Source organism: Dermochelys coriacea, chromosome 1, assembly GCF_009764565.3.
Source record: "Dermochelys coriacea isolate rDerCor1 chromosome 1, rDerCor1.pri.v4, whole genome shotgun sequence".
NCBI lineage: Eukaryota > Metazoa > Chordata > Testudines > Dermochelyidae > Dermochelys > Dermochelys coriacea.
The window spans coordinates 329,326,522-329,352,087 of record NC_050068.2 but is presented as its reverse complement, the minus strand read 5'-3'; the positions used below and the strand labels follow the sequence as shown (position 1 = coordinate 329,352,087).

General features: G+C 42.4%; 1 protein-coding gene across 5 annotated transcripts in view; it reads right to left on the bottom strand.

Annotated features, from left to right (window-relative positions):
• The window catches only part of CCDC146 (coiled-coil domain containing 146), a 109,673-nt gene that overhangs the window by 35,189 nt on the left and 48,918 nt on the right, over window positions 1–25,566 (bottom strand). For all 5 annotated transcript variants that reach the window (XM_043497539.1, XM_038387186.2, XM_043497528.1 and 2 more), the window contains 2 exons: window positions 18,446–18,528; window positions 12,316–12,525 (listed from right to left, as the gene is read on the bottom strand). In XM_043497539.1, the coding sequence (XP_043353474.1) occupies window positions 12,316–12,525; window positions 18,446–18,528 (293 nt within the window). The remainder of the gene's footprint in view (window positions 1–12,315; window positions 12,526–18,445; window positions 18,529–25,566) is intronic.

Below are 25,566 nucleotides of genomic sequence, written 5' to 3'. Positions count from 1 at the left end.
AAGTGGAGGTTTATTATTTTGTTCTACATGCAACATACCAGGAGATAACAGTCATAAGGAAAATTGAGATAAAACATTTGGAGACAGCATCCCACAAATGTAAAGCAGAGGCTTGGAAATCTGAAAAGAGCAGTAAACAAAACGTGCAAAAATATGGTGTCTAGATGTTTGAGGAGAACAACTCACAGACAAATGGATGAACAACTTCATAGATGGACAGAGCTTTTTAAGCTTACTGAGGCTTTCTGTGCAGAGAATCTGACACTGGAAACCCTTGACCGTATAAGCCTAAAGAAGTATTTAAAATGTAACCTGAGAAATGTTGGAATCACACCACGTTTGAGCCATCTACAGCATTCCACTTGCCAAGAGTATTTGATAATCATGTAAATGAAATTAAAGAAAAGCTGAAGACTTGTGATGGGATCAGCATTGTCACTAACAAGATCACAGATGCAGAAGATAGATATGGTCTCAACATACTGGCTGTTTTAAGCAAACCAGAATGTGAATGTGAAGTGAAATTAAACATAATTCTGTTGGACTGTGTAATGTTAGACTCTTGAACTTTAAGACAGTTAGCCAAGCAATATGGAAAACATTGGTTAAACATGAGGTTTCCTTTGACTGGATCACTGTTCTTGTATCTTGTAGCTAGGGGATGTCTCATGATGGCTGCCCACCCTTGTTCTGTTCCACCCACTTATATATCTTTTGCATAAGGTGGGAATCCTTTATCCCTCTGGGTTCCCACCCCTCCTTTTCAGTGGAAAAGCAACAGGTTAAAGATGGATTCCAGTTCAGGTGACATGATCACATGTCCTGTGAGACCCCCCCAGCCTTCATTCCTCCCAGCCTGACTCACAGGAAGGCCTGCCTGCAAACAGAGCCATCCACAGTCAATTATCCTGGTTGATGGGAGTCATCAAGATTCCAAACCACCATTAATGGTCCACACTTTGCATAACTAAAATAGACCCTCAAGAGTTATATTTCATATTTCTAGTTTTAGATACATTTATACAAATAGGATGACCACACTCAGTAGATTATAAGCTTTGTAATGATACCTTACAAGAAACCTTTTGCATGAAGCATATTTTAGTTACATTATATTCACATTCATACTTTTATAAAATACTTTTATAAAATCATATAGAGTGCATCACAGTTTATTCTGGAGAAGAGAAGACTGAGTAGGGACATGATATGTCTTCAAGTATGTAACAGGTTGTTATAAAGGGAAGGTGGCATCTTTAGCTGCTGGTTTTGTAAGAGAAAAAATAACTTTTATTGTAACTATTTTTCTCACCAATTAGTGCAGATACATACTCTGCAATTACTCCCTAAGAGTGGTCAACAAATACAGCAATGGTCTGTTAGCCAAAGGCAACTTGGCAATTGGCACTGCCAAGAGGAGGTGGGGGGAGTGGGGGAGGTGATCTTGGAAGGAGAGGTTTCAGAGTAGCAGCCGTGTTAGTCTGTATTCGCAAAAAGAAAAGGAGTACTTGTGGCACCTTAGAGACTAACAAATTTATTAGAGCATAAGCTTTCGTGAGCTACAGCTCACTTCATCGGATGCACTTGGAAGGAGAGTCACTCAGTGAGGCTGTTTAGCATCCAAAAGTTCTGAGGAACAGATACCCATAATTCTCTAACATCTGTAGCATTTTTTGTCCCAGGAATTTGGGGACAAACTTCATAGGTGCTATAGCTCTTGAATTTATTCCCCTCCATGCACTTTTGCAGAAGAGGGAATTTATAGGTCAGACAGATCAAAATCAGGAATAACTTTCAGTCTAAACATGTAAAATTATGTGTTACAGTTTGCTGAATTTTCCCCATCTGCTTAATTTGCTCTATTTATACTGTATCTTATGTTATTTGAGAAGCTAGAATTCTTCTTGGTACTGCTGACTGGACATGGAATCAGTTATGTATTGTAAAAGTTTCTTACGGGATATTCATATGCAGCAACTGATTGCTCTTGAGATATGGAAGTAATGGAAACATATGGTTATGGGTATAACATTCTGTTGCACTAGTGAGTCAGAACATCTGATGAATTAGTAGGAATGTGTTAGAATATATATATCTAGACAAAAGATTATTTAATAAAAGAAAGGAAGACAAATTGGGGCCAAAAGTACAAGATTTCAGGTGGCATCTTTCGTTGATTGCTTTGTAATAGAAAAGTAAAAGAATACCGTTTGAGAATAATGAAGCCAGAGAGAAATCTTAGACTCCTGCAACTTGAAATAAACAGCTAAATCATGAGTGCACGTTTGGCCTTACCCTCTAGCCTTTGTAATTTTAGCCTTACCATTTAGCCTTAGCCTCTGTACATTATAATCTGTTTGAGTCAGGTCCTAATTTTCATAACTGTCTGTAAAATACGTAGCATACTGCTGGTGCTACACAAATTAATAATAATATACAAAGGAAATAGGCATCAGACTCTCTAATTCTGTTTTCTATAATGTCCTTTGGTGAATCTGTTCTTCATTTTTACACGCTTATAACCCTTATCGTTTTGGCAACCAGAACAACTCATACACAATCAAAAAGAACAGAAACCTTAAGCCTAAGCATTTGTGTTTGAGAATGCAGACACTTGTTTTTCATGCTACTTTATTCATTTTCATGCCAATGACTACAAATGCATGCAAAACTAATGTAGATATAGTTTGGTTAAACACACGCATGCACGCGCACACACACACTTAACTGAAATAAGTTCCAGACTTTTCCCTGAGAGATGTCTACAGCTGCAAACTGCCATAAAAATACAAAAATAAACTCAAGAGTGGTTAGGAAATATAAATGGTAGTTGTTAACAGAGATCTGTTTTAGTTAATCAATAAACACAATAACCAGAACAAAACATTTTAAGCCATTAAGTTCAATCCTGCAAGGTACTGAGCACTTCAACTACCATTGACTTTAGCTGAGAGTGTTCAACAGTCCACAGAAGGTGTTCAGCATTTCTCTGGAACAGGCCCCATGTCCATAATCTGAATGTATTAGAGATGACAAGACACCAGCACGAGATTTCTGGAAGTCTTTAAAAATATGCTTAGCTTGCACATGCTGAAGAACACAGTCAAGGGACTAGTTGTTCAGGCTTGCTTACTTGCTGTCTTTAACAACCTTACCTTGAACTCCACCAGATGAAAAGTTCATAGTAGGAAAGTATAGAGAAAGGCTTACCTCTTTGCCTTCAAATCAGTTACACTAAACTGAATGGCTAATCCTGAAATAATTGCCAGAGGTTAAAGAATTTTCCAGACTTGTACAAAATGTCAGGTCTGATTCTGCATCCCTGTCTCACACAGAGGAGTATTTCTGTGAGTAACCCCGCTGACTTCAGTGGCACTGTTTGTGTGACTAAGAAGCTATTCAGTGTAAGGGTTATAGAATTAGCCCCTATGCTTGAAATGGAAATTATTTTCAAAGGAATATATAGTCACATAAATCTTGTCTATTTTATACACCTTCCTTTTTTCAATTCAATTAATTACTATTTAAAATACAATTTGTATCGTATTAGTTTCACTTCTTATTTCTGTCATGGTCTAGGAAAGAAAAGAGACTTTTTCTCATTTTTCACCCCACAAAAATGGAACTCTTAACCTCATACCAAGACAGAAAAGTTACATTAGATTAGTGCTGATCTTTGCTGAATGCTTCCCTGATCCTTTATTCATCTGGTATTTTTTCTGTACTGTTTATTGGGCCATATCATCCCTGGCTATAAACAGAAGCAACTCTATTGCCTTGCATGGAATTGTGCTAAGAATAAATTTGGGCCATTATTACCTTCCCCTTAATTTATCAACCTGTTAGTAAAATTTTGTACATTGTGGCTTACATCTGAAAATCAATTTCATCAATATTATTTGATTAAAGAAAAAAATATTCCTTTGCCATAATTTTAGCCTCCTTTAATCTAACACCTTTATGACAAGTTGAGCATGGAACTTTGGTGAAAAGATGCTGACACTAAGTAAGGTGCTTCAGGAAACAGATTTAGATTTACAATAAAATGCTGACAGGTTTCAGAGTAGCAGCCGTGTTAGTCTGTATTCGCAAAAAGAAAAGGAATACTTGTGGCACCTTAGAGACTAACAAATTTATTAGAGCATAAGCTTTCATGAGCTACAGCTCACTTCATCGGATGCATTTGGTGGAAAAAACAGAGGGGAGATTGATATACACACAGAGAACATGAAACAATGGGTTTATCATATACACTGTAAGGAGAGTGATCACTTAAGATAAGCCATCACCAGCAGCAGGGGAGGGAAAGGAGGAAAACCTTTCATGGTGACAAGCAAGGTAGGCTATTTCCAGCAGTTAACAAGAATATCTGAGGGGGGTGGGATGGGGTTGGGGGGAGAAATAACATGGGGAAATAGGTTTACTTTGTGTAATGACTCATCCATTCCCAGTCTCTATTCAAGCCTAAGTTAATTGTATCCAGTTTGCAAATTAATTCCAATTCAGCAGTCTCTCGTTGGAGTCTGTTTTTGAAGCTTTTTTGTTGAAGGATAGCCACTCTTAGGTCTGTAATCGAGTGACCAGAGAGATTGAAGTGTTCTCCAACTGGTTTTTGAATGTTATAATTCTTGACGTCTGATTTGTGTCCATACATTCTTTTATTTTTTAATAAAATGCTGAAAATTCTTTAAAATAGTTATAAAATAGAAGGTAAAAACCCAACATCTTTAAATATTGACAAGGTTATCTGATAATTGCTCTGACATATGGTATCAAATCAGAGGTCTTTAGCAACTAGAAGATTTCAGGACATCCAATTTTTTTAATATAATTGGCCTGCAGCAGATGCCCCATGCTGCAGTGGCAGGACTTGTCCACATTTAGATTAGGCTGTGGACTAGCTTTTCCCCTCAACATGGAAATGAATGCTGATGTGCTTTCTGTTCTCTTTTCTGTGTAGAAAATAGTTAACTTTCTGTTCAGTCTAGTAGCAAAAAGGAGACATTCTTATTTCTGCCTGTGAGGAATGAGGGAGTTATCTGTATTATATTTTATGACTATCATGTGCTCTGCAGTTTAGATGCTTGATATTATCCTGCCTGACTGCAAAGATAAGGTACCATAAGGGAGAATACAAAGGGTCCTTGAGGAAACATTGAGGAAGATATTAACTGGAGAATACCCATCTGCCTGGCTCCAACTAGACTTGCAAGGTTTATTCTTCCCAGGCCTGAACCTGAGATCAACGGGGATACTAAACCTTTGAAGTCCTCAGTCTATGAAGGAGAGGGGTTGAGCAGACAGCAATGGCTGAACATGAGTCTCAGGGTATGTCTACATAACAATTAAAAACCCACAGCTGGCCCATGCAAGCTGACTCAGGTTCCCAGGTTTGGGCTAATGGGCTGTTGAATTGCAATGGAGACGTTATGGCTCATGCTGGAGCCTGGTTCTAGGATCCTGCAAGGTGGGAGTGTCCCAGAGCTCGGGCTGCAGCCTGAGCCCAAACATCTACACCACACTTAAACAGCACCACAGTTCAAGCCCCAAGAGCCCACATCAGCTGGCATGGGCCAGCTGTAGGTGTCTAATTGCAGTGTAGACATACGCTGAGAGAGAGAGAGAGAGAGAGAGAATGCTGGAGGGGTTGACTGTCACACCCAGCCCTGGACTAAGGATGGTTGGGCTGAGTGGAACTTACTCAACACTTGCAAGAAAAGAATAAAATGTAGGTAAGAACCAGGCATATAGGGCTTGCATAGTTTTATCCCTTTTCCCTGTTTGCTCTATGCCATTAGGTGAATAAACAATATATTTGTTTTGAGTCACTTTAATTAGCTGCTGGTCACAGACTTCTGAAGAGAAGTTTTCTTGCAGGTGCCAAGTACAGTTGATTGTGTGAAGTTTAACCCAGAGATCCAGTCCAAGAGTGGTTTGGATTGCAGGGCTCCACCCTACAGAGACATGATGGAAACCAAGCCTGTCACTTGAAGGGTGCACTTGATATGTACTAAAAGGGGTCTAAAGCACAGCACTCATTGTACTGTAACACTGGCAATGCATGTATTGATCTAAAGAGACTGTGACGAACCATATTAAACATGCTAACATACATGTCAATCCTACATTAGTTTATATGAACTTTCACTCATTAACTACACCACACCACTCTGTCCTGGCCACTCATAACACCACTCACTCTCCCCCACATTCCCGTAGCCATTCACAAATGGTAGTTGTCAATCCTGCCCCTTTGGGTACATGCATGCATTTATACCCCTTACCTGCTTTTCCCCACTCACAACCTCACTTACTCCTGCTCCCCCATATATGCTCACTAACTCCTGCCCCACATTCACATATTAATTCACTTCTGTAGCCAACACCACTGATTTCTCATTGCTTCACCAGACTTACCCCATTTGCACCATCTCTTCCCCCCACAACCCCCCCCGGCCCAGTTTGCATATCCCACTCATTCCTGGACAACAACACCCTCTCTCCCTACCCACAAACCCATATATGAAGACTGACACTTGCAGATATGTATGCCTGTAAGCATCAGTGTGTACATCACATAAAGAACAGCCTTAAATTCTGCTTTGGGTATGCATCAGATACCACACATGATACCTAGGCTTTCATACCCTGAGGAACTAGTGTGTGGCAAATAGACAGGACTAAGGGCCTTTTCCACTCCTGCACCTCTGCTTAGAGGCTAGGCACAATCTTGGCCCTTGTACTCTGGGAGAGGAATAGAGCTGGAGTACTCTGTTAGAGTGGGAAGCACAGATTGCCCTCTAGAAAAAGGTTTAGCTGACACTGATGTGTGCACTCCCTCACTGAGGTATGATGCCTCCAGGAGCTTGTATCAGTGCAGATTCTTCACTCCCATCCCATAATGCTCTTTAGACCCCACTCTAACCCCATACACTGAATAAACAAATAACAATAAGCTTCTGATTACCATTTACAGTACATTTCTCAGAGAGTGACTAATCCAGAAAAGTGTATTTCTAATCAAGCAAGATATTGTATGTAATTCACACAAAAAGAAAGTATGAAAGAGACAGCAGAAACAAAAAATACACAAGGTCTGTTTCTGTAGGACATGGAAAAATGCTTTTCTGTAAAGAGAGAAGATATATAGCAAAAAAATATCATCCAGAGACACAAATTTAAAATACACCATCACTGTAAAAGTGATATGAAATTGATGAAATACTTAGAAGATATTGGGAGAAAGAGGTCAAAACCCAAATATTTTGAACAGCTCAGTTGTGAATTATTGGTGAGTTTTGATAAATATTGAATTTAACAATTATTTCTGGAAAATACAAGTGGTTTGGTTATCTCCTAACAAATATTTTTTTTCCAGATGCTTCCCAGGATGTTCCCTCATTTCTCCCCACATCCATTTGCTTCTTTTCCCAGGTGCCTTTTCCTCTTAGTGAAAAACTAGCTAAAAAGAAAGTAATTAAGATATAGAATTGGCAGAAAAATCTGTTCTATGCAATACATACAGTATCCCCTGCTACACTTGTGGAAATGTACTTATTGGTGGGTGGCTTTCTATTATTCATCAGAGCATTGTGAACTTCAGATGAGCAGTTGATTTGTAAGCCATCCAGGAGCCAGGCCTTGAAATATAGGTGAGAGAAGTTGGGGTGCTTCAGTTTTCTGGATTCCTGCATCAGAAGATCCAGACTTAGAGGCAGGTGAAGAGGCGATTGCAGGGACAAGCAAATCAGATTTAGGAGCCATATTTGCCTCAGCCAAGCTATGAGAATAGTTTTAGCTTTCTCTTACTTCATTCTATTCAGGAATTTGAGAAGTAATGGTGATTGTGGGAAAGCGCAGAGCAGCAATTGTGACCGGGAGTGCAGACAGCTGCAATGATTTCACCAGGAATTCACCCAGAGAATCGAGGCTCAGACCATCCCTCAAGCAAAATTTTCAGCACTTTGTGTTGGTTGAGGGTGCAAAAAGGTCTATCACTCGGAAGTCCCAGGTGAAGAAGATTTCCCATAGGATTGGGTTACTAAACACTCATTCACGGTGTTGGCAGAAATATCTGCTCAGTATATCCACTGAGTGTTCAGAAGACCCAGTAGGTAAGTTGCTGAGATATCAATGTGGCAAGTTATGCACCAGTTTCAAAGCTTTATTGACTCTGTGCACAAGGATGGGGATCTTGCTCCTTCTTCGTGGTTTATACACTGCATGGTAGCTCTGTCATCCGTCATGATCCTGACCACTTGTATGAAGGGTAGGAAGTGGCTGCATACATATCGGAGAGCTCCGAGTTTGAGTAAGTTGATATGAAGGCCCCCTCATGAGAAAGGACAGACGGAACTTCCTGTTATAACCATAAATTATGAGAAGGGTCCCCAAAAGGGGACTGAGAGGGGTGGAAGGTAGGGGGGATGGAGATGAGTCAAACAGTGTAGCCTGCTGCAATGATTTCTAGCATCCATCTGTCCAACGTGATCTGCTCCCCTGATGGTCTGAAATGGGAAAGGTGATCTGCATAGTGGGAAAGGTGGGAGGGGGGAAGGGTTATGAACATAGTGTCCAGGGATAGTGATTCGTGGCTCTCAACCAAACCACCAGAAGTGTCATGGCTGGGGCCTGGGCAGTCAAACCAAGGGTCAGAGCCAGGAGTTGAGCTAAGTATCAGATCTAGGAGTCAAGCCAAGGATGAAAGCTGGAACCTGAGTCAGAGACCAGGGGCAGTGATCAGGAACAGATCAGGAAAACAGGAACCAGAAGCAAGGCAGGGAAGCAGGATCCAGGAACAAGTCAGGAAAGTGGGGCTCAGGAGTCAGAAGAAAAAGAAGGATCCAATGCAGCAGCCAGCCAGGAATTCACCCCGTTGCACAGACAACTTCATGTGCCTTTCTTTGGGTTTAAATAGGAAGTGCTGACCATTTAGGGCTTCTTGTGTTCCTCCTTTTGGGGCCCAAGGGAAGCCTCCCTGATGTGGCTTCAGGTTTCATGGTCTCTCCACCCAGTCATTTGGTAGCAAGCAGGCAACAGTCAACTGGGAACCCCATGGATCCATTTCTGAGATCTGCAGGCTCATGACAAAAAGGACTGCTTTGTAGAAAAGGTTGGTGGGGTGATGGTAAGAGGGATTTTTCCTCTGGTACCTAAGCTTCTTCCTATGTGATTTTTGCAGATTTTTTTTATATGTATGGTATTGAGCTGGACAAGATCTCGGGCTGTCTGTGATCTGCTATATTTCATTTGGGTCAGGAGCATCAATGCCCAAGGAGCAGAGGGTTGCTCTCAAATCTTTCAGTGAGTGGAGGGACCCAGTGACGTCAATGAAGAGCTTAAGGCCATCAAAAGAAAGATGATCTTCAGCCATGTTCTGGACCTCTCTGAGAAGCCCAGAGGATTGCAACAAATTAGCAAGGCAACCCTGCCTTCAGGAGAGGAATGAAGGATACTCGCAAGGCTGTGTTGGGGTTCTTGCACTTCCTTTTAGGGGATTTGTAAGGACTCTGCTATCCTCTTCATAAGGTCCTAAAAGACATTAAAGTCATCTGTGCATAATGGGGGAGGAGGCATCACTGCCTCATCCAGGGGGAATTATATGTTGGTTCCTCTTCCTCAGCTCCCAGATCATGTTCCTCAGAGTGTTATCATGTGAGGAGAGGAGAAGGCAGGATCCTGGTGTACCAGAGGATACTCCTCTGAGTGGGACCTCCAGCTGGAGGGAGCTCTGTAATACAGGTCACCATATTTGTCCAAGGATTTCAAAAAGCCCAATGTGAGGGAGGATGGGGTATAAGCTGTGGGTCATGGGTTCATCACTGCAAATTTCTGGAAGCTCCTCTTCCAAGTAGATTTCAAGAGAGGGAGGTCTCAATGGGAGATTTGTGGTACACTAAACAGAAACCTCAGAATCTGAAGAAGTATCCTCGCCCATTTCTGGAGGTGAGGAAGTGGGGGAGCTGCAGTGGTACCAGAGGTCATGTCACTACTGAAGGTGTCACCAGAACCAGAGGTTCGGTCAGTATAGGAGGACATGCATGTGCATGAGGCATGAAGATATTGGCTGGGCTAATGGTACTGTCAGGAAATTCCTCTTGGTACCTGCCAGGAGAGGACAGTCAGGTTCTTGAAGGACTAGGAGGTCCTTTGAGAGCAGGAATGTGCTCTGTCTAGGGTGACCAGATGTCCCGATTTTATAGGGACAGTTCCAATATTTGGGGCTGTGTCTTATATAGGCGTCTATTACCCCCCACCCCCTGTCCTGATTTTTCACACTTCCTATCTGGTCACCCTATCTGTACCAGCAAGGTGGACTGTTGAACATTCTGCTGTGATGTAGCTGCCAGTCCTGGGGATTGTGTAGCTGGGTGATCCACAGGCTTTCTAAGCTCCTGGCCTGCTAGCATGGGCAGTACTGGAGGAGCTGATATCGAGGGAGTCAGGGTTGGTGCTGGCCTCTTCAAGGAGTCCTTATGTCTAGAGGGCTCCAAATTGGATACCAATGCTGGTATCAAGCAAGTCTTCTTGACATGGGAAGCAGGAGAAGCCTTTTTTGGAAGTAGGTGAGACTTGGTACTGGAAGGGGTTAGGAGTCTCTGCTGTATCCACATCTGTACATGAGATCCCTTTACTGACCCACCTTTGGGGTAACTTCTCTTCCCTCATTGACTCCTTATCAGAGGACTTATGCCTTCTCTTCTTGGAATGTCTGAGGGGTGTAAACACTGTTCCTTGGCACTTGGGCATGAGAGTTGGACATGTGGAGGTTGACAGGGCATTTGGATCTCCCAAGGCTGATGTGGGAGGGAGGGGCAGGAGTAGGGGGAGAGGAGTTGGGCTGTGAAATGGTAGCAGGCCCCAAGAAATGCTTGAACTTGACTTCCCTCAGCTTTCTAGATTTGCTCTTGAAGCCAGAGCAGACCTTAAAATTTGATGGAGTGCATGCTCCCTGAGGCAGCAAGAACGTTCATTGCTGAAAAGAAAAGACCTTTTACAGGTCTGGTCTGGTTTTAACTCTGTGGTTTTGGGGCAGAGTGGAGGGTCCCAAACAAAGGGATCCAAGGTAGGCAGGAAACCCCCGCTACTGGGAAAAAAAGAATAGAGGGGTATCCCCCCAAATGTACAGAGTGCAAAGAAAACAAATGAAAAATAGAATAGATTAAATAAAATTGAGTAAGGAAAAAAAGAGTTAGCAAGCTAACTAAGGGACACCACAAGACTCTATCTCAGGCCACAGGCAGTTGAGAAGGAACTTGAACAGCAGGGGTCCACCCTGCCTTATATACCCTCAGACCGGAGCATGACGATGTGCAGGGCACAGGTGTGGACCTACAGACACTGCTGCCAAAAATCCCCAATCAAAAGCGCATGGGTAGGCATGCACACCTGAAGTGAAGTGCCCATAGGGACAATTACTCAAAGAAGAATTATGGGTTGTATTCCGTTAGCACATATATACACAGACACTTTTTTTTTGAAAAAGATAGCATTCAGTTGTAATTGTACTATAAAAGTTTCAAATATACAACATGACAATTATACTTCATTTCTCTATGGAATAGAAGTGGAAAGATAATTTGAACACAGACAGTATTTTTTGCAGCCAAACCCAGCTATTTAAAATATCAAGCTGTACTTACAAGACTCAACCTTTCAAGAGAATGTCAAGCATTTATTTTTTCCACAACAAATGACTATATTTAGTCTTTTCTTTTGCAGACGATCTATACATAGCTTACATTTTCTTTTTATTACTTTAATAGAGAAGGCTGAAAATGTATTGACTTTGGGGTTTAAAAAAGTTAGTTCTGAAGGCAAACATATTTATCATATCATTTCAACACAAGCCCAATCGCTGAGTCTCAGAGACATTTTGCTTCCTTTGTACTAAAAACAGTCCAAAAAATAGAAGCTTCCCAGTGAAACCTAATAATGGTACCAGTTTGGTTAACAGAATGATGGGACAATATGATCCATTAATAGTCTTTACCAAAGTCTGTAGAACACTGTGAAACAGATTATTATTTTAATCTCATATTTATACAGTACCTCAAAGGACTCCAAAGCACCCTATACATTTAAAATGATATACAAATTACATTCAGGAGTCATTACATCCACCACTGACATGTAGCCACCTCTGGGGAAAGTCATGGCAACTGTTTAATACAACACAGCAACACTATAACTGTTTAGAGGGAAAATAATGTATCCAATCAAAGATACAGGGAGAAATGGGGTTATAGTGCATATTACCTCGTTAGTGTTGAGTTATTTAAAAATTGCACATAAGTGAATCTGAACATCACCTACCTGTTCAACCTGTACTGAAGTTCATACTCTCTTTCTTTAATAGCAGTATATTCATTCTGATATTTAAAAAGTTGCTGTCTCATCCTGGAGACTTCACTGGTAAATCCTTCTGGGAACTGATCAGCTTTTTCCAGTGCCTGTTTCTGCTGTTCTATTTCTACAGTGAAATGTTTGGCCTCCTGCAACAGCTGGATCTCTGACTCCTGTAAACTGTGTTAAATAAAAGTATTTAGGATCATGCATTAAAAAGGAACCAGAAAGAAACCTTGTAATTATATTATTGCATCTCATATGCTGACCTATAACATTTAATATAAAATGGGACACTCACGGCACCCCTGGGAACATCAGGATCTCTCTCTTTTTCTCTGTGTCTAGGCTCAGTTACAGTAGGCTTGGTGTATATTCATGGTCTATGTAATAGACAACTCTAAGTGAATGGAATACTACAGGATGGGACTAGTGTTATAAAATAGACTGGGGAAAATATGATGGGCTGCCTTACTCTGTGGTGGAGTAGTGGTGGAATAGGAGTGGGAGTGGCATTCATGTTTATTTAAATTTGATTTTTGTGGGAGCATTTAAGCAACTAGCAGTTTGTTTCATAGAATCACAGAAGATTAGGGTTGGAAGAGACCTCAGGAGGTCATCTAGCCCAACACCCTGCTCAAAGCAGGACCAATACCAACTAAATCATCCCAGTCAGGGCTTTGTCAATCCAGGCCTTAAAAACATCTAAGGATGGAAATTCCACCACCTCCCTAGGTAACCCATTCCAGTGCTTCACCACCCTCCTAGTGAAATAGTGTTTCCTAATATCCAACCTAGACCTCCCGCATTGCTCCTTGTTCTGTCATCTGCCACTACTAAGAACAGCTGAGCTCCATCATTTTTGGAACCCCCCTTCAGGTAGTTGAAGGCTACTATCAAATCCCCCCTAACTCTTCTCTTCTCTAGACTAAACAAGCCCAGTTCCCTCAGCCTCTCCTCTTAAGTCATGTGCCCCAGCCTCAAGATCATTTTCATTGCCCTCTGCTTGACTCTCCAATTTGTCCACATCCTTTCTGTAATGGGGGGCGGGGAGGGGCCCAAAACTGTATACAATACTCCAGATGTGGCCTCACCAGTGCCAAATAGAGGGGAATAATCATTTCCCTCAATCTGCTGGCAATGCTCCTACCAATGCAGCCCAATATACCGTTAGCCTTCTTGGCAACAAGAACACACTGACTCATATTCAGCTACTTATCTGTTGTAATCCTCAGGTCCTTTTTTGCAGAACTGCTGCTTAGCCAGTTGGTCCCCAGCTAGTAGTGGGTGCATGGGATTCTTCCGTCCTAAGTGCAGGACTCTGTATTTGTCCTTGTTGAACCTCATCAGATTTCTTTTGGCCCAATCTTCCAATTTGTCTAGGTCACTCTGGACGCTATCCCTACCCTCCAGCATATCTGCCCCCATCTTAGTGTCATCTGTGAATTTGTTGAGGGTGCAATCCATCCCATCATCCAGGTAATTAATAAAGATGTTGAACAAAACTGGTCCCAGGACCAACCTCTGGGGCACTCCGCTTGATACCGGCTGCCAACTAGACATGGAACTATTGATCACTACCCGTTGAGCCTGACAATCTAGCCAGCTTTCTATCCACCTTATAGTCCATTCATCCAATCCATATTTTTTTAACTTGCTGGCAAGAATACTGTGGGAGATGGTATCAAAAGCTTTGCTGAAGTCAAGATATATCACGTCCACCACTTTCCCCATATCCACAGAGCCAGTTATCTCATCATGGAAGGCAATCGGGTTGGTCAGGCATGACTTGCCCTTGGTGAATCCATGTTGACTGTTCCTGATCACCTTCCTGTCCTCCAAGTGCTTCAAAATGGTTTCCTTGAGGACCTGCTCCATGATTTTTCTAGGGGCTGAGGTGAGGCTGTAATTCCCTGGGTTCTCCTTCTTCTCTTTTTTAAAGATGGGCACTATATTTGCCTTTTTCCAATTGTCCGGGACCTCCCCCGATTGCCATGAGTTTTCAAAGATAATGGACAATGGCTTTGCAATCACATCAGCTAATTCCCTCAGCACCCTTGGATGCATTAGATCTGGACCCATGGACTTGTGCATGTCCAGCTTTTCTAAATAGTCCTTAACCTGTTCTTTCACCACTGAGGGCTGCTCACCTCCTCCCCATACTGTGTTGCTCAGCAGTGTGGGAGCTGACCATGGCTGTGAAGACCGAGGCAAAAAAGCATTGAGTACTTCAGCTTTTTCCACATCATCTGTCACTAGGTTGCCTCCCCCATTCAGTAAAGGGTCCCACACTTTCCCTGACCTTTTTCTTGTTGCTAACATACCTGTAGAAACCCTTCTTGTTACCATTCACATCCCTTGCTAACTACAACTCCAATTGTGCTTTGGCCTTCCTGATTACACCCCTGCATGCTTGAGCAATATCTTTATACTCCTCCCTAGTCATCTGACCAGGTTTCCACTTCTTGTAAGCTTCCTTTTTGTGTTTAAGCTCACCAAAGATTTCACTGTTAAGCCAAACTGGTTTCATTACTTGAGGTCTCAACTTCAGTGGCTACAATCCTATGTGTAACCCACAGTTAAGTGAAAAGGCTGAGTGGCATCTCATGTTACTGGAGATTTTGCAAGCCAGGAAAGGGATTTGGCTCTTAGGAGAGAGATTCTTTCTTTTATCCATTCCCTGTTGTTAGAGAGGTGACAGGCATGAGGCAAGAAGATCACCAACAGAAAGATACAGGCCAGATATCAGGGTGAAATCCTGGCCCATTATAGTCTGCAGAAAAACTCCAATTCATCTAAGGTTAAATCCTGGCCCCACTATTTATTGCCTATCCCTCCGGCCTAATCCTCTTCTAGGAGCCCAGTGCAACGATGGACAGTGATCCTAATCTACAGGTTTATTATGCTGTTTAGTGTGCATCACTTTCCCTGACTTCATCACTGATGAATTGCCTGACTTTGCTTGTATTACCAACGTCTGGCTGTATATAGTGACACAGTGTCTTGTAATAAATCCATCAATGTAGCAGACTTTGCTTGTTGTAATAGTTGATGTTTAAGAGTAAAACTGTTATTAACATGCATTGCTTATTATAGAATAGTTACGATGATAAATGAATCATGAGACCTTCACGTTATGCAACTTACTGTACTGAAATCTTTGTTATATGAATTATTGTTCATGCTTTCTGAATATGAATAAATTTATCAAATTAATTTTACATTATTCTAAAAGAAGTTCAGCCACATTGACTAACAGCATAGAAAATTTCAAATTCAAAAGTTAAAACTGATTTTGAGATTCACAAAAGATCAGAAACAATCAAGGCACTACTATTTGACCATTGCTAATTAAAAAGAAGTGATTGCCTTCCCCTCACACACAAAAAAACCCAAAAAGCAAAAGGAATTTGGAATCTCCAAGATGGAGAATTTATACACCAAATTTTAGCTCAGACAATTTTGATATACCAAAATGAAGCTTACCAAACAACTGGATACATTATAGAAATATTAAAACAACCAAAACATAGGAATTCAAATTACACAGGCACTAGTATAAAAACAAAACATTAAACTGGTCATATAGCACAGATAGCTGAAATGGCACACAGAAAAAATTCAATTTATTCATTGCACTGCAAGATAGATAACTACTTCCTATTCTAAGAAGAAAATATGAAAACCACATAGTTCAACAGGAACTAAGAATGTGCTCTGTAACAGGAACTGAATCTGTATTGTTCGGATGAGTTGTATTTTAGCTTTTAGAGGGTGAAATTCACTGTACTGCACAGGGCTTGTGCAAGGCCCAACATACCAACCTGAATCCTATTTAAGCTCTTTTAAAAAGATTTTTCTGTTTTGAGAAGAAATATTTTTCATTCCAGTGGTAATCCCCATTTTAAGAACAGGGAATCTCATTCGAGTTAATGGACTCTTTCAAAGAGAAACTACTTTTAAAATAGTAAGATAGGAATTGCAGTGCGGAATCAAAGGTGAATCTAATGGAGTATGTTGTACCTAACAGCAGATTGTACCCTCTGCTTCAAGGGAAACTGCAAGAAATCCCATAGTGGACAATTATGGAATAACCTAACAGTGTTTGGCTTACACTTGGAAGCTCAATTTGTTTATAATCCTATCTAAAGTAACTGAGAATGTTCCCACTGGGTAAAATTCACTCCTATGCAGAGGGTCAGCACAAGGCCTAGACATCATTTAAATCTTGCATAAGCCCTCAAATAAGGTGAAAATAGGTGAAAACTGATATAAAGACACTATTTAGAGTCTCAGCAACGTTCTTATCTTCCTTAATTGTGCCCTTTAAACCTTATTAATTCAGGTTTCCTACTTGTAAGGGAACTGTTGCCCCCTTACTAACTAAGGGGGTGTTCAGTGAGGGTGTTTTAGTTGCTAGCTCCCAGTACTAAAAAGGGGGAAGGGTTGATGGGGACTAAGGACTCTGAGACTGAGAGGCCCCAGGAACAATGGGGAGAGGCCAATGCTCCAGATCAGCCTGAATGACAGGGCGGGCAGGCTAATCAGGGAGTCAGGAGGCCAGGGAGGTCCCGTCCTCCGTGTGAGCTGGATTTGCCTGGGTCAGGCAGAGTGGGGCTGAGCTAAGGAGAAAGTAGGGGCCTCACCTAAGATGGGGAGCAGAGCTCCAGCCCCAAAGCTAGAGGCACAGCCCAGAGAGAGCAGACTTGCCCTGGGAGCTGAGCTGCAGCAACCAGAGCCAGAGGGGCCAGAAAAGCAGCCCATGAAGCAGGTCAGTGCTGGGAGCAGAGCAGACGTGTCCTGGGAGCAAAACTGCAGGAACCAGAGGCAGAGGGGCCAAAGAAGCAGCCCAGGGAGCTGGAGGCAGAGCAGCAGCAGCGGTGCTGAGACAGAGTGGAGGAGCTGGGGCTGGTGCAATCTGGAGCTGGGTGCGGTGAGCAGCTGGGGAGAGCGAGGGGGACCCTGGGCAGCAGGCCCAGCACAGGGAGACGCCTCAACCAAGAGGCTCTGCAGGCCAGGCTTGGATTGTAACCCTGATAGGGCGGGGGTGACACTAAGCAGAAGGGTCCTACCACTTAGAGCCTGAGAGTGTGAGGCCACCACCAGAGCAAGTGTCCAACCCGCAGCATCCCTGCAGAACAGCCAGGGCCTGAGAAAAAGGCCAGGGACATACAAGGAACAAACTGTCAACTGCCCTGACATTCCAGAGACACTGCTTGTGATGTTCCCTGCCACACAGCGGGGTGATGTGTTTCCTTTAACTTTTCTCATTTTCCCTTATTCTTTTTAAAATTAATTGTGGATTAAATAACTTGCATTTGCTTTAAATTGTATGTAATGGACAGTGGATCAGAGAAGTGCCCAGTGCAGAGAGAGTACCCTGGAGTGGGGACACCCTAGCCCCTGTCCTAGGTGACCACAGCAGGGTTGGGGGTCGAGCCTCCCAGGAATCCTGGGCCCAGCCTTGTTGGGTTACGAGGACTCTTCCAGACAGGAGAGTGGAAGGGGAGTCCTCCAGGGCAGGGAGGCCACTGGGTAAAGGAAGTGGAAGCAAGGACTTAGATCCTTTCACTAGCCCACTTCACCGGGGTAGTGCAGAAGCCAGGGAAGTTCCCCACAATAGCGGGACTATTCCCCCCGCTTACATACTTCTGATAAACCAAAATAATTTCTTATTCTGTGTTTTTCATATCTTTGGCTATTTGCTCTACATATTTGCTCTTAGCTCTTTTAATTTTTACCTTACATTTCACCCACTGTTGCTTATACTCTTCCATTGCCATCACTATGTTTAGATTTCCATTTTCTGAAAGATACTTATTTAAGTCAAAATTACCTCTTAAATCTTGCCATTTAATCATATTAGGTTTTTTTCTTGCCTTCCTGCTTTCTTTTTTAAGTCCAATCACTGTAAAGCAGGTCTTGGACAATGTATATGACCTTGTGCAGCGCCTCTGACTGGGGGATTTTTACTTTAAGCATGTAATGTTTTGGCTAATGAAACAATTCAGAAAAGGAATTATGGCCATGGCTAATCTCTATAATTGAGTATTCACAACGAAACAGGAACTGATATACTGAAAATCTGCAAGTATTGTACCTTATCACAGTCTCATGCAGAGCGGTGTACTTCGCCTTCAGCGCAGCAACTCTGGTGCCTGGGAGCTTTCCAGCAGAAAATAACTAGAAAAGGGGAATAGACAATTATTAAATCCACGAGACATTAACATTTTTATGTACATTTAGACTTTTATAATTAGTGTTGGCAGACTTTTCTTCAGTTCTTGGTAACATATCAAATAAAAATATACACACAAAAGATGCTGGTTTATTTAATAATTTGTAATATAAATAAAAGAGCATAAAGAACACATCACAATTACAGAGTTGATTAGACCTCTGTTCCCATTCTGCTCTCTCTGAGTGTACCCCCTAAGGTATTAGGTCTGCTGCCCTTACCTGTCTGGAGGTGGGAGTACACAATTCTCCCTCTCTTAGACCATGACCTTTGAGTGCCACTCTGTACCTGCTCACTACTTATTACTGTGCAGGTCTGACTGGACCTGTTTCAGGAGCCTGTCACTAATGCTATGCAGCGCCAAACAGCCTTCTTAAAACAAGTATGTTTATTTAGCAAATGGAGCAAAGTGTTAGAGAAAGGGATTTAAAACAAGCAGCCTACACACATATCTAGACTCATCTAACCTTATACTTTGCTATGAGTTAAGTTAGATGGGCTTCCCTCTTGAGTTACAGGAACAGAACATACCCATTTACATTCTTCTAGTAAGCCCAAGAGCTCTTAGCCTTCCAGAAAGTGTTTCTCTTAGACACTTTCCTCCCTCTCAGAGAAACTCCCTTTTTTCAAAGCCCTACCCCCTGTGTGAGCCTCAGGCCAGTTACTATGTATCTTAATGGCTTTTGTTAGAGAGTCGGGGGGTGGAGTCTTCGTTTTGCCTGAGTATGTCTACGCTACGGAGACTATACTGGCATAGCTGAATCACTGTAGCAATGCTGGCATAAACCCATAGTGTAGACACAACCTAAACTGACGGAAGGGGTTTTTCCATTGATGTAGGAATACCATCTCCCCAAGCAATGGTAGCTAAGTCGAGGGAAGCATTCTTCCATCAACCTAGCTATCTACACAGGGTGTTAGGTCGACATAACTACATCACTCAGGGGTTGTGGGTTTTTTTTATACCTCTGATTGACAGCTATGTCAACCTAAATTTTAAATACAGACCAGACCTCAGCCTGTTTTTTAAATATTAAAGCAGGTTGTGAATTTAAAGTGCAAAAGCATTCTAGAATAGCTATTGCAGAGTAACTATACCACAATGCATCCGATGAAGTGAGCTGTAGCTCATGAAAGCTTATGCTCAAATAAATTTGTTAGTCTCTAAGGTGCCACAAGTACTCCTTTTCTTTTTGTGAATACAGACTAACACGGCTGCTACTCTGAAACATACCACAATAGTAATTCTAGTTAATTTCCTAGTGTAGAAAAGCCATGTTTTCTCTGCAGCCAGGGTAGCCTTGCTTGGGTGGAGTGTCCCCACAGCAAAGCCTTACCCATGCCAGACCCATGTAATTACATCCACAATAGGGCTGTACTACCCCTTGAGCTGGAATGGATTTCTGATGGGCTATCCTGTGGGTCTGAACAGTGCATTAAATTGAGCCACTCTACAAATTCATTCACAGGTTGAAAACTTACTCACTCTCACCTAGAATGAAGCTGCTGTCTGTGGCCCTGACATGAGAACAATACTTTATGTAAATAACTTCCAAGTGGAGTTATTCATTATTAATGCAGGCAGTCCTGCAGGTGAAAGCAAACAGCATTTGGCAATAAGAACTTTTAATGAGAAAGTTATTAAGGAATTCAGTCTACAAACCACAAAGTGATTCAAAGCACACCAAGCTGACTTCTTTGCCTCTCCATTTCCCATTTCTTTCCTGCCTAGTAAACAAAAATCTCACGTTGGGTACATTTATCCAAATTATGTTTTTTATTGATACCACCCCACAGCTTTAGCAGGAGACAGGTGTCAGCTTCTGGCAAACTGCCAGCACAGGAGGATTTCTTGGATGGTGTCACAGATCCTAGCAAGTGTTCCCTCATGGCCACTCACTAGGACTGCCATGAAGGGAATCCATGCTGTGTCTCTTGCTCCCCCGGCTATTTTAAGCCTACAGAGCATGAATGCAGTCCAGTCACTACCCCAATCTCAGGATCCCTAGGCACACTCTTGGAAGTACAGACCTGCAGCCTAACACTCCCTTCTGAGAATTGAAGCCCTATACAACTGCCTAGCCCCTCTGTGCACAATGGTGAGCTTTAGAATGCCCTTGGACTTAAACATACCCTCTCCTGGAACTTTACCCCAAAGATATGAAACTTTTTGTTACAGTTTAATTCTAAGGGGCACACAGTAGTTAACACACAAACTTTGCAGAGTCTAACACATTTGTGTTCTTTACTTAATCATACAAACAACAAACATTGCACACATTTCCCTTTCTAGCTCAGCCTTCCCTTAGGTGTGATTTGGGACCACAGGCAGGCTGTCCCATTCCTGAGGCTGTTCCATGACAGGTGGTCTCTCCCTTTTACCTAGCTTCTGTTGCTTTCTTCTACCCCACGTGTCCTCTTCCAGCCTGGCTCTCTCTATTCCTGTGAGTTCCCTTATTTAAACTCCTCCTGGTCAGCTGGCTGCCTTTGTTCTACTCCTGGTAAGTTTTCATTGCTTCTGTCTCCCCCTCTCCTTTCAGAAGAGTAAGCTAAACTGGATTTCCAAGGCTTGAGCTCGCCCACTGTTGCCAGTTGTTTGAACCTGAATAGTATAATTGAATCCTAAGCACCACTAGCCCCTTGTATTTGTCTGCTGTGAACCTGCTACAGGACCTGGTAGATCTTCATACATATAGGCACTCAGGATACAGCTGCTTTTCATAAACCAACTTCACAATATTAACCAAAATTCATAAATTGTATAAACATAGCCCTAGTTTGTCACAGATGAGATCTCTGTTCAAATGCTGTGGAAGTGCAGCAGAAATGGAGCAGGCAAACATGGGGTTAAAATGCACAGCAGAAGAAGGGAGGAGTTCCACAAGAAAGTACAGCCCAGGCAGAATTGTGGGATGGGACTGGAGGACTAACAGTATCTGGGATTGAGTAGTTTGCATTTTCACTGCAAAGCAGGCAGTTTGCCTGTCTGGGCTGAAGCAAATTCCAATCTCAAACCCATATCCTCAGTCATGCTAGCTAGCCTAGACTTAAAGCATCCTCAAATCCATGTAAAAGGTTCTTCTGTGTGGATGAGCTATTACGGGGGGAGGGGGGGAATAATCACTACAAAAGATTCCTCCCCCCACCCGCTCTGCTGCTGGTAATAGCTCATCTTAAGTGATCACTCTTGTTACAGTGTGTATGGTAACACCCATTGTTTCATGTTCTCTGTGTATATAAATCTCCCCACTGTATTTTCCACTGAATGCATCCGCTGAAGTGAGCTGTATCTCATGAAAGCTTATGCTCAAATCAATTTGTTAGTTTCTAAGGTGCCACAAGTACTCCTTTTCTTAGTACAATTATACTGACTTAAAATTATTGGTGTGAGATAAGAATCAGGCCCATTAAAGATTTTAATAAAAGAAGACACATACTAATCAGCATCTTCCATTTATTGGATTTCTGGACCCCAGATCCCCCGGGAAGAGTCATAAATACATGACATCTCTAAACTGTAGTTTTTGCATTTGGATCTCAGATTTAGCTTATATATATCTATACACCCTTTTAACCAGACTTATAAAATATTTATAAATCTTTATTCCTGAAATATAACATTAGATTTCTTTTTTTAAATACTGCAAGCTAAATTGGAATAACGATTTACAAATATTTGCATTTCACCTCTCTTTCTAAAAGTTTGTGAAAGATGAATCACACTTAAGTCATATTTTCCCATGAGATGCTGTAGAATTCTGTTTAGCTTCAGCTTTGTCTTCATTGTCAAATAAAGGTGTGTTTTAATGTGAGATTATTAATGTGAGTTAGCTATCTCACTGTTAAATTCTAGTGGAGTCAAGGCACTGTAGCTTCACAGTTAGGTGATACGAATCACAGACAGGGGTAGTGTTGACCTCACCTATCTACCTAATGGTAAAAATTACAGTATCTTGTCTCCACTAGGATTTTACAGTGAGATAGCTAATGTTCATTAGTCATTCCACTGTCAAATATATATATATTTATTTATTTGCAGGGAAGACACAGCCTTTATTTCCACTACTCTGCATCTGGGACCAAATTCTGATAGCTTTATTCCACCTTTCTTGAGTAAGAAATGAGGCCTGGATCTACAAAGAGACATAGGTGTTGTGATGCTAAACACTGTGGCACCTAAAATTTAGGCTCCTAGAAAATCACAAGAACATCACTGCAATCCACAAAGCTCCAGTTATGTCCCTATACAATGAATGGGGAGAGATAGGCACCTCAGAATGTGATTCTAAAAGCCAGCATGCTAGGTGGGGAGCCATGTAAGATAGCCAATGCAAGATGCTGATTAGAGGGGTGTGTCCTAAACTCAACCACTCTTATGGAGACCTAAGTATGGGCTCTAGGTCTGGAGTGCTGGGAGTCACCTATATCTGCTAGCAATACAGAACAGGAACCCCTCTCCTGGTGTCAGGCAGCTTAGGCACCTAAGTCATTTCTTGTAAGAATGAGTGAGATGCCTTCCTCACTCCACACAAAGTGGCTGAAAGAGGAGGTGGTGATGTTGCTGCTGCCATCCACCTTAAAATTTTAGCACAGTGGCTAGCGCACTCACCCAGGATGTGGGAGACCCAGTTTCAATTGCCCACTCTGCCTCGGGTGCAGAAAGGATTTGAACAGGGGTCTCTCACCTCTCAAGAGCACAGAGCAATGGGATAGTCTGACGCAGGGCTCCCTCACTCTCCTGTCTAAACTGTTCCCCTGTAGATAAATAATTAAAGAGTCACTGGAGCAGGGGGACTGTATCCTGCATCTCCTAGGTGGATGCCATAATCACTGGACTATAGAGTCAGTCTCACACATGTACTCTCTCTCTGGCCCAATGACTCTTTATTATTTAATCAACAGTGGAACAACTTCTACAGGAGGGATTAAAGGAGCTCCACATCAGAAAAACCCATAGCTCAGTGGTTACTGTCCACCTCCTGAGAGGTGGGAGATCCCCCAATGCAAACCCTTTCTCCCCCAGAGCGGTAGGGTCCTTAAAGTGCTGTCACGGCAGCGCTTTAGCATCACTGCCCCTTTTGTCCCCCCAGGGCTGCCGGGGGGGGCAAAAGGGGCAGCTGCCCTGGGGCCTGGCGATTTAAAAGGGTCCGGGACTCCTGGCCGCTGCCGCCATTACTGCAGCAGCAGCCAGAGCCTCGGGCCCTTTAAATCACTGCAGGAGCCCCGGGTGGCCTGGGCCAGGCAGTGCTGAAGGGCTGGCTGGGGGAGGCTGACTCCCCAGCCCTGCCCCTTCTGCCCAAGGCCCCACCCTTTCTGTCTGAGGCCCTGCCCCTTCCAGGGGTGTGGAGCCAGGCCCCCGTACCAGTAAGACTTTTAAGTTACTTTCACCCCTACCCACATGAGTGCTGTAACTACTGGGCTAAAGGTTATAAGGTGGATGGCAGCAGCCCCACCACTGTTTTGAATGGGACCCAGTCTGGTAGGCAGCCTTTGAGCATGCCGACCAGCTTGGGCCCCATATCTGAGTTAGGTGGACAAATACCTATCTTCCCCTGGCTCATGGATTCCTCTGCGGCTTAGGTTAGAGATAGGCTTCCTGGCACCTAGAGGGAGGCTGCAGTGTGCATGCTAAGAAGAATAAACTTAGGTGCAGATGGAACTTTTACCCTGAAAATTTAGTCACTGAGTGACCTACAGGGTTTGGCAGTTTTGTGGATTGCAGTGGAGCCTAAAACTGGAACTTTGGCACCTAAGTAGCTCTGTGGGTCTGAGCCTGAGAGCCACATTCTGATCTTGATAACACCTATAACGTCCGTCACACTAGATATGTACAGTACTATAATATTGTCATGCTTTAGAAATGCATTACAAATGCTGCACAACACAAGACAGTTACAGAAAGTCCCACTGAAATGGGTCAGAGTGGATACAATTTAGGTAAAATTATTTTAAAACATAAAAAATGAGAAATTACTATAGATAATTCTGATCTAATCAAGAAATGGTTCAATCGAGAATTAATTAGCACTCGGAGATAAAACTTGGAATATACAATATTAAACAAAATACAGAGCTCTTGGAAAGGTATTCAGAGTGTCGCCGCTAAAGAAGAGCTCTGTGTAGCTCAAAAGCTTGTCTCTTTCACAAACAGAAGTTGGTCCAATAAAAGATATTACCTCGCCCACCTTGTCTCGCTAATTACACAATACTATTTATTTTCTGGACTGAAATGTGTTCTAGCCCCATTGTAAGGCAAATGCAGTATCCATCAGGGAATTGCACTATGCAATAATATTTTTAGAAAGATCATACTATGCTTAAGCTATTGTAAGAGCTGTAGCAACAATTTGCAATGTAGCTCGTTATCTCTGTGTTTTTGAACCCTAGATTCACTTCATAAATTAAAGTACCGCTTGACAGAAATTAGAAGCCAGACTGCTAAATGTATTTGCCTAAAGATGCAGATAAATGCTTTTTTGAAAATTCCACGAGGCACCTAAATACTTTTTAAAACTTTTGTCCCAAGGGCCAGAATCTCAGGCATACTAGGACTCCTTTGCATTGGTCTGGCCCTCTGAGGATTCCCTTTTTGTAAAGGGAAATTTCTGGAGATCACAGAGCTGGCTTTGCAGCTCTACTCCTCCTTCCTGGCCCCAAGAGCAGGTAGTATGTCCAAGGAAAAGAACATGTGGATGCAGTGTTCCTATGATCTCCAGAAACTGTAATGGCCCTGTGGCAATGGGTAGTCTGACCAGGTAATAATTTGTAATTCCTAATAATGGTAATGTGGACACTTAATGTAGGAAATGAAAACTTGTTTCTAAGTTGCTTTACATTTGGTAAGAATTCCAGTGTATAAACAAAACATGTATGGCTAAATCCTGGCACTACATCAGAAAGCCAGCACAGTTTGGGTAGCAGTGAGGGTAATGGCAGTTGTAGGTGCTTGGAACTTTAATGTAGGAGCCTAGATACATATCCAG